The 15,448-nt window shown below is 33.9% G+C and overlaps 1 protein-coding gene across 2 annotated transcripts in view; it reads left to right on the top strand.

Moving 5' to 3' along the window:
* The first annotated feature begins 465 nt into the window (after nucleotides 1–465).
* The window catches only part of actr5 (actin related protein 5), a 28,873-nt gene continuing 13,890 nt past the window's right edge, over nucleotides 466–15,448 (top strand). The window contains exon 1 of one of the 2 annotated variants that reach the window (XM_051119893.1): nucleotides 466–1,188. In XM_051119893.1, coding sequence (XP_050975850.1) covers nucleotides 817–1,188 — 372 coding nt within the window. In that variant the 5' untranslated portion in view covers nucleotides 466–816. The remainder of the gene's footprint in view (nucleotides 1,189–15,448) is intronic. The other variant, XM_051119892.1, reaches the window with a different exon arrangement.

Here is a 15,448-nt window from a genome sequence, read left to right as displayed (position 1 = left end):
TTAAAGGTTTTATTTTAGTTAATGCAAACATTTCATAAAAATATACTGTGTGCCCTGCTTATAGACACTAGACAGATAATTATGATTTATGCAACAGGTGCTCTTTAATTCATTTACACAGAACAGATAAATATTATTTAATAAAAACACAGAAATACAAACATGGATCTTCAAAAAAAATAAAAATAAAATAAATAAATAACATACAATAATTATATAAAATTATACAGATACAGTTATTAATGAGGTTACCCAATTATATATATTTATTTTATTTATTTATATAATTTTTATAAACTTTCTCATTATGACTTACAGAATTATTTTTTTTAACTGTGGCAATAACGGGCCTCTATATATATTATAGTAGGCTATTGTATTATTATAGGTCTTCAGCCCTGCTCCTGGGGACAAACTTCCTTGTTTTGCTCCAACCCTAATCAAACACACCTGAACCGGCTAAGCAAGGTCTTCAGTCCAGAAAAGTCACAGGCCAGGTGTGGTGAAGCAGGTTGGAAAGAAACATTGCAGAGTTGGAGACCTATGATAATATTACATGAAAAGGTCAGATGTTGGGTAGGCGTGACGTTTATAATGAGAATTTCGCGCACTCGTTTTCATTTTCTACTTCCTCATGGTCTCAGTTGTTATTTGCTATGTAGGGTCGAGTCCGAGCAAAGCGAATTCAGATACCGCTTCTGTCTTTCGTTTGAAACGGCCCCTGAACTACAGGTGGCGTTAATGAGCTAAGTACACAAACAATCCGTGGTGACGAAGAAGATACAAGAGTTGCCCGCCCAGTTGTTGTTCAGTACCATGAGTAATCCACGCAACGTTTACACTTTTGAGGATTATAAATGTTTCCCCGACCCAGTATTCACAGTGGAGAGGGAATGTTTGGAGCCATGTCCGGCGCCGATAGTAGTAGATAACGGCTCGTTCCAGTGTCGCGCGGGTTGGGCGTCTGGTGTTTCCCAGTTGGATCAGCCGCGGCTTGTGTTCAGATCAGTAGCTGCGCGCAGCAGAGGAGCCGCTCGCAATGATGCGCACGTGGGAAACGATATCCCGAATCTTGAGCCGCTCCGTTGGACTTTCAAGAGCGCGTTCGATCGCAACTTGGTGGTTAATTTTGACATACAGGAGCTCATCTTTGATTACGTCTTCACGCACCTTGGAATAAGCACCCAGGTAATGCAACTCTTTATCGGTAGAAAACGTTTGCAGTCAGTCCACACATATAAAGTTGGTTGGATGTTTGACGTTTGACATTTGTCAGAGATTCAGCCTTGGAAATCTTCAATAGTTCTTTAACGATTGAGCACAATGACAAAAAACATACTGTGTTCTAACTGTTTCCTAATGTAGAAGAGAACACACAATATGTTTTATTTGTTTTAATCTGCCTTAAGGTATTGTAACTGATAGAGCTTATAATGTAATAGTGCAGGATAGGGACCGTCTGCAAAGTGCAAAACGAAGAGCAAAAGTACAGTTATTTCATCTAAATGCTTCACTTGTGAAATGTATAAAACATAAATCTCAAATTTAAGGGGTGTGTAGGGGTTATTACTGGTTCATAAAAGAACATTTAGATATGTTTTATTGACAGATCTATAGCACAACAAAAGTTATTGAAATGAAACCACTGAGAAAAAGCTTGTAAAGCGTGACAAAGATTGTGCAGTTTACCGCCCCCTACAGGAAGATACTGAACTTGTTTTGACCAAATTTGACATTCAGAAGTTTAAATAAATTAATTTTAGAATGCACACAGATTGATATGTAAACTCCAGGTGGTGTGTCTTGTTACTTGTTCAAAGATCAGTATTTACAGCCATCTTTCACTATCAAATGTAAATCAGGATGTTCCCTACTGAATTAAATTTGAATCTGTTAACACATTCATTTTTGAAACATACAGTATTCCATCTCAATTTCAAAGGCTGTGTCTTCTTACTGGTTCATAGACGAACATTTAAATGTTGGTTTTATTCACAAAACTATAACACTGCACATGATGCTGAAATATCAACGAGTAGGTCAATCAATGTAAAGTACATACACTCTTCTATCTTAACTTCAAAGAATGTGTCTTGTTTCTGATTCCTATAAGAACATTTTGGTGGTGGTTTTAGTCATACAACTATAATACAACACATACTATTGAAAATGAAAGCAATACAAAATTTAGTTTGAAATAAATACAGTCTTCTGTCTCAGCTTCAAAGGCTGTGTCTTGTTATAGATTTCATAAAGAACATTTTGCAGTAGTTTTCATTGTCAAAACTGATGCAGAAGTCACGATACTGACATTTAAAAATCACTTTCAAAATTTCAAAAGGTTTTTCGCGAAACCTTCCAAAGAGTGTCCTGTATTACTGCCCCCTAGAGGAACATACTGTTGTTTTGACTGAGTTTGACATTCAAACTATTTAAATAGATTCATTTAAAATGCATACAGTTTTTAACTGCAAAGGCTGTGTCTTGTTCCTTGGGACTAAAAGAGCATTTCCATGCAAGTTTTACTGTCATATGTAAATCAGGATACATGCTGTTGAATTAAATTCAAATCTGTTAATATATTCATTTAAAATGATTGCAGTTTTCTTTCTCAAATCTAAAGGGTGTGTCTTGTTACTGATTCCTAGAAGAACATTTTGATGGTGGTTTTAGCCACACAACTATAATAAAACACATACTATTGAAAATGAAAGCAATACATAATTTAGGTAAAATAAATACAAGCTTCTATCTCGGCTTCAAAGGCTGTGTCTTGTCACAGATTTCATAAAGAACATTTTGCAGTAGTTTTCATTGTCAAAAGTGATGCAGAAGTCACCATACTGACATTTAAAAATAGCTTGTGAAACCTTTCAAAGAGAGTCCTGTATTACTGCCCCCTAGAGGAACATACTGTTGTTTTAACTGAGTTTGACATTCAAACTTATAAATTTATTTAAAATCAATACAGTTTTCTATTTCAACTTCAAAAGATGTGTCTTGTTTCTAATTCACAAATGAACATTTCAGCTCAGGTTTTACTGTCATATGTCATTCAGGACTAGGGCTGTAACGATAATCGCACGATGTCGTGAGGCGTGTTTAGTCAATGAAGCCGGTACTTTGATTAGACTTAAAGCTCCATCACGTGCGTTCAGCTGGAGCGGCAAGTAATACACAGAGCCGTAAAGCACTGACAAGCTACGCCAAAATCGCGCGCAAAATCGAATCGCGATTTTGGCGTAGCTTGTCAGTGCTTTACGGCTCTGTGTATTACTTGCCGCTCCAGCTGAACGCACGTGATGGAGCCTTACTACTAATCAAAGTACCGGCTTCATTGACTAAACGCGCCTCACGACATCGTGCGATTATCGTTACAGCCCTATTCAGGACACATGCTATTGAATTTAACATTAAAAAATCCTGTAAACTCCTTTTTTTCCCTTTATTTGTCTTGAGCAGTTAAACTGTCCAATATTCTTCAGAAAACATCTCCAGGTCTCACAAACTCTTTGGGTGAACTGTAGTAATTTTGTCTTCTGGGAAACATATAGGTTTTTTTCTGAAACTTCTGACGTATTTCATCTATTAGTTTGTCTTGTGGACTATATGTAAACATCTTTGATGCAAAATGTCTTACTTTCGGACTTGAGAACAGTTCTAAAAAAAAAAAAAAAAAAACATTTTGCAGATTCTGCAGGGGTTATGTAAACTTTTGACCACAACTGTGTCTCTTCATGGAGCTGTAAGTCAGATTAAGTCCCAGTAGTGGAGTCAAATTGACCCTTTGTATGACAGCGAGCAAATGTTTATATTTATTTATTGTTTACCAACTGTTACTTAGAATAAAAAAATTAAACGTTACCCGCCACAATAAATGATTTAAATAAACAAATAAATACATTAATTAATTAAAACTTTTTTTTTTTTCAATAATTCTCATTTTTTCATGGTTGTCCGTTGCAGTCATCCAATAATTGTAATTATTAAACATGGTTTTTGCTGTTTAAATACCTTTTATTATTATTTTATTTATTTATTTATTTATTTATTTTTTATTTTTTAATATCAGTGTTCATTGAGCAGTATCATTTCCTGTTTGAATAATTTTTCTATATTACATATCACTGAAATAACATATGGGACCAAAATTTTACTCAAATGTACAGTACCTTTTTTTTTAAAAAAAAAAAAAACCCTAGAATAATATACTGCCTTTCTTAAGAGTGCTAGACTGTACTATTTAGGTGGTGGTAATGCATAATGAAATATTTATGTATGTATGTTTATTTATATCTAGAGCTACTTTGTATTTTGCTACATCGTAATTTGTATTGTTCCATAGTCATATGATAATTTATGTATTATATATATGTATTATGTATTATATATATCTATACAATAATATGGATATACTATACTATATATATACTATACTATATATGGACTGTTTTTTTTTTTTGTCAAAACAAAAACAAAACAACCAGAAAAAATTTGTGTTATTAAAGAAACAAAACAGACCCTTTTTTTTTGCTAATTGATGTATTGAATTGTAAATTCAGTTTGAGTTGCATGTGTTTTCTTATAATTCTGTGTCTGAAACCAACATTAAAATATTCTTCTAGAAACCAGTAACAAGACACAGCTTTTGAAGTTGTGATGAAAAACTGCATGCAATTAAATTAATTTATTGACAGATTTAAATTTTAATTTAATAGCATGTGTCCTGAATGACATATGATAGTAAAACCTGAATTGAAATGTGCATTTGAGAATCAGAAACAAGACACATCTTTTGAATTTGAAATAGAAGACTGTATTGATTTTAAATTAATTTATAGTTTGAATGTCAAACTCAAAAGTCAAAACAGCAGTATGTTCCTCTGGGGAGCAGTAATACAGGACACTCTTTGGAAGGTTTCACAAGCGATTTTTGTAATGTCAATATCGTGACTTCTGCATCACTTTTGACAATGAAAACTACTGCAAAATGTTCTTTATTAAATCTGTAACAAGACACAGCCTTTGAAGCCGAGATAAAAGATTGGATTTATTTTAAACTACTTCATGCATTGGTTTCATTTTCAATAGTATGTGTTCTACTATAGTTATGTGACTAAAACCACCACCAAAATGTTCTTTTAGAAACCAGTAACAAAACACACCCTTTGAAGTTAAGATAGAAGACTGTATTGATTTTAAATTAATTTATAAGGTTGAATGTCAAACTCAGTCAAATCAACAGTATCGTCCTCTGGGGGGCAGTAATACAGGACACTCTCTGGAAGGTTTCACAAGTTATTTTTAAATGTCAATAGCGTGACTTCTGCATCACTTTTGACAATGAAAACTACTGCAAAATATTCTTTATTAAATCTGTAACAAGACAGCCTTTAAACCTGAGATAGAATATTGTATTTATTTTTAACTAAATTATGTATTGCTTTTATTTTAATAGTATGTCCCAGTTAGAAATATTTAATATTCTGGGAATGTTTTCAGTGGCAAGTTTTATTTTAGTTCCCATAATATTCTCTCCTAAAAGGATCACATTTTCTAAAAACATTCCACAAATGTTTATTGATAACATTGTTAGAACATTATCCTCTAACATTCTAATAAAGATTCCCATCACACTGGATGTGGACTTACATTGCTCAGATGTCACATTTTGGTTGAAGGTGAAAACCCAACCTTTGTTTGATGTCAAGCTCCAGCGTCTTTAAATAACTCCAAAAACAGCATTACCAGCTTCACTTATTATAAACCAAATTGGTTTTATTTCTGTCATACATTTACACAAGTTTTTATTGAAATTAACAGAGGTTTGGATGTTGATTGAAAGTAATAGTTTGGTTTGAAGTCACCAATATGGTGAGAAGCGTTTGCTTTAGTTGGACAATTTGACTCTTTCCAATCAGTCTTTTCTAGCAGTTGTAACTGTGTTTGTTATGGCAAGAACTGCAAGAAAAACTGTGGTCAGGTGATGTTGATTACTTACTGATGTTAATGATATCATCATGTAGTGGTCTGATCACATCTAGAGTCTGATCTATGTTATCAAGCTCATATTAGTGACTGTAGTAATGTGCTTCAACAGTGTAAAATCCAGCAATGTTCTGATCAAATAATCTGTATTTCTACCTGTATTTTTTTTCTTCTTTTAAAAAACACTGTTCAAGAATCATTTTAAACTACTGAGTGCTTTGACAGACACAAACATCAAGAATCAGTGTATGAATCTCAACAATGGTGACATGCTTCATGCCGCAATGCATACTGGGAGCCTTAGATGAGTTTTGTATGATGCAGCCATAATACATTGCAGCAAGTCACCATTGTTGAGATTCATACACTGATACTTGATGTTTGTGTCAAAGAAGCTTTGTTGGTTTTAAAACTTATCTAATTAAAAGTCTGCTAAATAATAGCTCTGAAAACTGATGAGTTGCCACAGTGTACAATCAAGTTAGCCTATATGAAATCAGATCACTATGTTACTATCATCATAGATGACCATCAGCTGATCACATGTTCTCATGCTGTTTTTGCCAAAACAAACACAACTACAGCAGCTAGACAAAAACATTCGAAAGTCAGGAGTCAATTTGCCCAACTAAAGCAAGCACTTCTCACCATAATGGTGACATCAAACCAAACTATTACTTACAAATGGACATCGACATTTAAACTTCTGTGTTAAACTCAATAAGACCTTGTGTAAATAAAGGTTGGGTTTTTACTTTCGACCAAAATTTGACTTCTGGGCATCATCTGAGTCCACATCCAATATCCAATGTGAAGCTTCCCACTTAAATCTATTAGAATGTTAGAGGATAATGTTGTTATTAATAAACATTTGTAGAATGTTTTTAGAGAATGTTATTCTACCTTTTATATTCTGGGAACTAAAATAAAACTTGCCATTGAAAACATTACCAGAACATAATGTTCTCTGAGTATTATTACAACAATAACATTCCTAGCTGGGGTGTTCTATTATAGTTCTGTGGCTAAAACCACCACCAAAATGTTTGCTATCTGTAACAAGACACACCCTTTAAAGTTGTGATATAAAACGGTGTCATAAATATATATTTTTTCTTTTTTTTTTTTTTTTTTTTTTAGATTGATTTTCAAATTCAAGTCAATGCAACGGCAAAACACTTTTGCCAGCTTTGACTGAATTGTTGAATTTCTATGGCATGTGTTCTGTTATAGTTCTGTGACCAAAACAAATATAAAAATGTTCTTATAAAAACAGAAACAAGACACACACCATGAAGGTGATACAGAAGTGTATTTATTTCAAATTAATTTATTTATTGGTTTATTTCAATAACAACTTTTTGGTGTCATAGTTCTGTGAATACAATGAACATTAAAATGTTCTCACAAGGAGCTGGAATAAACCTACTGCATAACCACTGGATTATGGAATGATAATGATATTTAATATTGTTTTGCTTTTATTCATTGTATTTATTAGTAATAATATATAACCGCAATCACATATCTTGTTTACAATATTTCTTATTTAAATGCAAGTGAGGGTTATAAGTGTTTGTCTTTATATCTTTATCACATTGGTGCACAAATTGCTCTTGTTTTGTTAACTAAAAAAACATTCAGAAGGGAAACCATTAATCATTTTAGTCTTTCACATGTACTTTGTAGACGGTCCCTAGCTGACCTAAACGCAAGCTCACCGCTGCTAAAGCATTTATGCGTTACAACATATCGATGAGGATTAAAACAAATAAACTGCAATGTGTGTTCAGTTCTACCTTCTAATGCTTTTCAGATAAGACATTTTGTATACAATTGCACTCATTCACTAAGAATGTATTGAGGTTTTTCGCGGCTGAATATCTGTCTAACATACAACGTCAAACGTCGAACCAATTTTATATTGGTCACATATTTTATAACATACTATGGCATGTTTTGTAAACCGACAGGTGCATGCTCATTGCTGTGTACTATGTTTTGTGTACTATGATGAGAGATGAGACTATGAGGTGGATGAACTGCGGTAAAGTTGGTTTAGTGTTTGACATTCATTAGACATTCAGTTTCATATCAGTAAAACTTTTTTGCGCCTGTTACGTTTTAGCCTAAATGAAGTCAGATAGACATAAATGTCATTTTATATGTCTAATACTTAATTTCTAGAAAAAAAAAAATATGACGTTATATATATGCGTGTGTGTATATGTATGTGTATATATATATATATATATATATATATATATATATATATATATATACACACAGTACTGTGCAAAAGTCTTAGGCCACTAGTATTTTCATCAGCTATAAAATGGTTTAAAGTCAGTTAAAATCGGTCTTTTGCTGTAGTGTGTCAGTAGGAAATATCAGATTACATTTCCAAACATTCATTTTGCCATTAATCGTAATAATCCAGTGAGATTTTTGTTTGCGCAAGGAGTCTGACAACAGCGAGTGCTCTGCACAGAGATCTGATCTCATCATCATCCAGTCTGTCAATGGAATGACATGAAGAAACAGAACAAACTCAGACAGATTAAATCCAGAAGAACTGTGGCAAAGTCTCCAGGATGCTTCAAGAAATCTACCTCCAAAGCTGCAGCACTGTTAAAAGTTTTAGGCACTTGTGTAAAAATGCTGTAAATGAGGATGCTGTCATAAATAGATTTTCTTTATCAATTACCTTCTATTAACTAAATGAAATCAACATTTGGTCTGACCATTCTTTGTGTTTACAGCAGCTTTTGCCCTACACTTGCGCAAAATTTTTCAGGTAGCTTTGCAGGTAGGTCTCTTGAAGCATCTTGAAAACGTTGCCACAGTTCTTCTAGATTTACTCTGTTTCAGTTTGTTCTGTGTCTTCATGTGATTCCAGGAAGACTGAATGATGATGAGATTAGGGCAGTGTGGAGCACTGGCTGTTGTCAGACTCCTTGTGCAAACAAAAATCTCACTAGATTATTACAATTAATGGTAAACAGAATGTTTGGAAATGTAAACCAATATTTTTTACTGACACTACAGCAAAAGATAGAAATAACTTACTTTAAACCATTTTTTAGCTGGTGAAAATACTAGTGGCCTAAAACTGTTGCACAGTACTGTGTATATATATATATATATATATATATATATATATATATATATATATATATATATATATATATATATATTACTATAGAACTATAGAAACAACTATATGACATTATACTATAAAACTGTTAATAAAATGTTCAGAAAAACATCCCTGTTATTGCACAAGACTTGAATATTGCTTTATTGTTTTTATATATGGTATTGAATCCATGTTTTTGATAAGTTTATTATATTGTACCCACTTAAATTCATTAAACTCTGACACCGTTTGAGATAAAGGTATTTAAACAACTGTAAAAATCTTCATATCTTCTTATATTTTCTATAATGCACAAGGCATGTTTTTGTTATATTTATTTTTTTTAGTTTTTATATACAGTACTGAAATCATTAAACTGACATCATTTGATATAAAGGTTTCAACCCAACTTTAAAAATCTATAAATGTTATTCTCTGTCATGCACAAGGCTTTTTTTTTTTTTTTTTTCAGATTATGGTTTTATTGTTTTTATGTGGTACTGAATCCATATTTCTTATGTTTTATAAACTGTACCCACTTAAATTCATTAAACTCTGACACTGTTTGAGATAAAGGTATCTAAACAACTGTAAAAAATCTCTAAATATTATTCCCTGTAATGCACAAGGCTTGTTTTTTTTCTGATTATGGCTTTTTTTTTCTTTTTTTTTTATATATATACAGTATTAAAACCATATTTTCATGTTTAATATACTGTACCCACTTAAATTCATTAAACTCTGACACTGTTTGAGATAAAGGTATCAAACTAACTGTAAAAACCTATAAATATTATTTCCTATAATGCACAAAGCTCGTGTTTTTTTTTGTTTTGTTTTTTCTTCAGATTGCGGCTTTATTTTTGTATAAAGTGCTGAAACTGTTTTTCAAAATTCAAAATTTTTGTTGTTTTAATATACTGTACCCACTTAAAGGAGATAAAGGTATCAGAACAACTGTAAATTATGCAAATTATTATTCCTTATGATACACAGGACTAATTTGTCAGATTATGCCTTCAGTTTTTTTCTATATTGATGAAGAGTAAAGATGCAAAAGCCCTTAAGTGCAATTGGCTATGGCAATTAATATGTTATTTTATCTGCCATGAAATGAAAGAACGAAATATAAAAATATATATATAAAAAATTAAAATAAAAATACCAGTATAAAAAAGTGCTTCGTAATATTGGGGCAGTTTGAGTTTGAAAAGCTTTACAATTGTTATTGTTTTTATAAGCTTGTTATTTTCTGATCTCATATTAGGGATGTAAAGATTACCGGTTTGATGATAAATCATGATAAAATTCCCTGTTTCATGTTTTAATTAATATTTGATTAATGTGATTTGAACAACTGATGATAAATAAATACTGTACAGCATAAAGCACAATTTTAAGCAACAGTCTCATTCACGCACGGCACGCAGAGTAGTTTTGTTTTGTGTGAAAAGACGGCAGATGTTTTAAAAGAGTGATAAAGGCATAGGTGCCAATCCCCATGGAAAAACACAAGTTCATTTTAAGCAGTAAGAAATGGACTGCAGCTTTTACGACTTTATTCTCGTTTTCATAGTTCATTTGAATCCGTTTTTGGCGTTATTTTAATGGTAAATGTCAAGAGTGCCTTATTGTATGAAAGGGTGCCAGCTAATCAAGGTCTTACTCGGTATGCTTGAAACTTCCAAGCAAGCGTGTTGAGGAAAGTTGGGGGTAAACTCTGCAGGACACCGGTCCTCCAGGAGCAAGTTCAGTGACCTCTGCTCTAAAGGTTCTGTCTTCAGAAAAGATTCAGTGGCATTTTGTTTTCACCTTCGCTCCATGTAATATCAAAGTAGTGTAATAATCTTATAGTGTAATATCTTAATCGCAGTGCTGCTTTATCCACAGAGTTCATGGCAAACAGCTGTAATTCAATATTTCCATAAGCGCCATCTAGTGTCATACAAGCTGAATGTAAATGTAAGCCTCTGTAAATCTACTGTGTGTAGTTTTTGTCTGGCCAAAAAATGGATCGAATTTGCATGAAAAACAAGCTTAATTCAGACCAGTTATCTAGATTATTTATGGAACAGAAAAAATGCATATAATTTATTAAATCAATTAGCATTTTGACTTGTCCCTTTTCTTTATTATCAAGGCTGAAATGTGAGGTTTTTCTTTTTTCTGAAACTTTTTTTGAAAATTTACATTAGATATTTGAACACGCTCGTGTTCGTGGGCAGTTTGAGTTTGAAATAACTTCTTTATGTGATCTGATGTGGATTCTCATCACAGAATGAGGCAGACGATAAATTCTGTTACTCATATTCAATGCATGTCAATTAGCAATGGCTTATGAAAATACACGAGATGGCTTGAAGAACACAGAGAAACCATATATTATTGCAGACGAGTGTTTATTGTCCTTACATTTCATCATTCAAAACATTTAACGTTATATCTTTTTATCCAGTCACAGACTCACAGCAATAGCGATGCCTTTATCCATATTAGAGAAGCTGGAACGGAACGTAATCAGTGATACTTCTTTGACGCATATGTGAATTTACTGCACGAGGGCGCCCTCTGACGTCCAGTATGAATGAAACCCATTCTATTTTGCATAAAAATTGAAAAAATAATACCTCTCTCAAAAGGAAAATTAAGCAGACATATACTAAACCACACTGTTTCCAGTGTACAGAGGTTTACGGGAGTATTTTGTTAATTTATTTCAAAAAAAAAAAATTGAAAAAAAAAATTGAAAAATGCATTGAAGTGGCAAGATATCTGAACCGAACCGAAATCCATATGGGTACCATATATTAAACATATAAAAAATATGGATTCAGTAACATATATATAAAAGAAATTAAAAAAAAAAAAAAAAAAAAAACAGGCCTTGTGCATGACAGTACCATTGGTTTGGTACCGTTATCTCAAATGGTGTTGTCCTTTAATGATTTCTGTTATTTCATCCATAAAAGTTGTAAAATTATTATAAAACGCATAAAAGGCTAATTCCAAAATTGGAGTCTTGTGCAATAACAGAGATATTTTTCTGAACGGTTTACTATTGGTTTTATAGCATAATGGCATGTAGTTTAATTTATACTATATAATTGTAGTTAATTTATATACATAAATGTAGTAATAGGAAAATAAAGAAATAAATGACTTGATAAAACAAATATTGTTCATATGTAAATAAATAAATATAATCCTGAATTATTTTTTTTTTTATAAATATAATCCTGAATTTATTTTTATTACCTTTTACTTCATGTATTATTAGGGCCCGAGCACCGGTGGTGCGAGGACCCTATTGGAATTGCTCCGTTTATTATTATTATTATTAGGGCCCGAGCACCGGTGGTGCGAGGACCCTATTGGAATTGCTCTGTTTATTATTATTATTATTATTATTAGGGCCCGAGCACTGCAGTGCGAGGACCCTATTGGAATTGCTCCGTTTATTAGGGCCCGAGCACTGCAGTGCGAGGACCCTATTGGAATTGCTCCGTTTATTATTAGGGCCCGAGCACTGCAGTGCGAGGACCCTATTGGAATTGCTCTGTTTATTATTATTAGGGCCCGAGCACTGCAGTGCGAGGACCCTATTGGAATTGCTCTGTTTCTTCTTCTTCTTCTTTATTCTTCTTCTTCTTCTTCTTCTTCTTCTTCTTCTTCTTCTTCTTCTTCTTCTTCTTCTTCTTCTTCTTCTTCTTCTTCTTCTCCAAAGTAAAAAGTCTTTTTGAGGGCCTAAACATGCTCGAAAACTCATGAAACTTTGCACACGCATCAGTCCTGGTGAAAATTTACATCTGATATGGTTTTCAGAAGTGGGTGTGGCAAAATGGCTCGATAGCGCCACCTATAAAATTTCAACGGAGTGCGCCTCGAGCTGCGTTTCACGTACATGTACGAAACTCGGTACACAGGTGTAGCACACCAATACCTACAAAAAAGTCTCCTGGTACAACATCCTAAACCCAACAGGAAGTCCGTTATATCGAATTTCCTGTACGATTTTTGTGCAGTTTTTGCCATTTTCAGGCCTCGTACTTTAACGAACTCCTCCTACAGTTTTTATCCGATCATCTTCAAATTTGCTGAGTGTTATCATAAGGCCCTTGCGATGTTAAATTGCGAAGCTTTTGAGTTTTCGTCGAGGGGCGTGTCCGTGGCGGCCTGACAAAATTTGACGTGTCCCCATGAAAAAGGAAGTGGCTGTAACTCAGGCAAACAATGTCCGATCTGCCTCAAACTTCACAGGTGTGATAAGAGTCTGGTCCTGAACACATGTCAGTGCCCATATTCAGTTATAGTCATAGCGCCACCTGCTGACAACAGGAAGTGACATGTTTTACACTGTTACGGACTCCTAGCAACATATTAAAAAACATTAGCAAGTTTTAAATAGGGTAGCAACATGCTACAATCATGCTAAAACATGCTAGCAACACTTAGCTAAGAGCTAATGCATGCTATTAATACAAAGAAAAAGAAAATTGCTGTAACTCATGCACACAATATCCAATCTGACCCAAATTTAATATTCAACATGCTACGAACATAGTAAAGCATGTTAGCAACACTTAGCTAATATGCTAAAGCATGCTAATAATACAATGAAACAGGAAGTTACTCTAACTCAGGCATACAATGTCCAATCTGCCCCAAACTTAACATGTTTGATAAGAGTCCTGGCCTGAACACATGCCCATGCCCATATTCAGTTATAGTCATAGCGCCACCTGCTGGCAACAGGAAGTCACATGTTTAATACTGTTGTGGATGCCTAGCAACATTTTTAAACTATCAACAAGTGTTAAATAGGGTAGCAACATGCTACAAACATGCTATAACATGTTAGCAACACTTAGCTAAGTGTTAAAGCATGTTACTAATGCAATGAAACAGGAAGTTACTGTAACTCAGGCATACAATGTCCAATCTGCCCCAAACTTAACATGTTTGATAAGAGTCCTGGTCTGAACACTTTTACATGCCAATATTCAGGTATAGTCATAGCGCCACCTACTGTTAACAGGAAGTGACATGTTTAACACTGTGATACACTAATAGCAACACACTAAAAAGCAATTGAGTGCTAAACTAGTTAAAAACATACTCAAACATGCTAGCAACACTTAGTGCTAAAGCATGTTGTTAAAGACATAAAACAGAAAGTTGTCGTAATTCATGTAAACAATGCCCAATCTGCCCCAAACTTCACATGTTTGATAAGAGTCCTGGTCGGAAGATATATACATGCCCATATTCAGTTATAGTCATAGCGCCACCTGCTGACAACAGGAAGTGACATGTTTAACGGTGTTACGGAGTCCTAGTAACATATTAAAAAGCATTAGCAAGTTTTAAATAGGCTAGCATCACGCTACAATCATGTTAAAACATGCTAGCAACACTTAGCTAAGAGCTAAAGCATGATATTAATACAAAGACAAATTGCTGTAACTCATGCATACAATATCCAATCTGCCCCAAACTTAATATTCAACATGCTACAAACATAGTAAAGCATGCTAGCAACATTTAGCCAAGATGCTAAAGCATGCTAATAATACAATGAAACAGGAAGTTACTGTAACTCAGGCATACAATATCCAATCTGCCCCAAACTTAACATGTTTGATAAGAGTCCTGGCCTGAACACATGCCCATGCCCATATTCAGTTATAGTCATAGCGCCACCTGCTGGCAACAGGAACTGACATGTTTAATACGGTTATGGATGCATAGCAACATTTTAAAAAGTATCAACAAGTGGTAAATAGGGTAGCAACATGCTACAAACATGCTAAAACATGTTAGCAACACTTAGCTAAGTGCTAAAGCATGTTATTAATGCAATGAAAAAGGAAGCTACTGTAACTCAGGCATGCAATGTCCGATCTGCCCCAAACTCCATGTGTTTGATAAGAGTCCTGGCCTGAACACATCTAAAGGCCAATATTCCATTACAATTATAACGCCACCAGCTGGCAACAGGAAATGACTTGTCTTACACTAACTCAAGCATACCATGTTCAATCTGCACCAAAATTCATATGTTTGATCAAAGCGCTGACCTGAAGACGTCTACATGCCAATATTCAGTTATAGGCATAGCGCCACCAGCTGGCAGCAGGAAGTTTGACACATCTAAATGACTCCTATTCCTTCTAAATTTACTATGTTAAAAGCATAGTGCCCACCGTTCACTCTTTCCCTAAAGCCACCGGTCGGCGGTGAGCCCGGGTGCGAGGGCCCGTTCATCGCTGCTTGCAGCTTTAATTTTTGTTTGTTCTTTTTTATTCTTTTTAACTTTTTATT

This window comes from Labeo rohita, chromosome 9 (assembly GCF_022985175.1).
Source record: "Labeo rohita strain BAU-BD-2019 chromosome 9, IGBB_LRoh.1.0, whole genome shotgun sequence".
Classification (NCBI taxonomy): Eukaryota; Metazoa; Chordata; class Actinopteri; order Cypriniformes; family Cyprinidae; genus Labeo; species Labeo rohita.
This window is presented reverse-complemented; position numbering and strand designations above follow the sequence as displayed.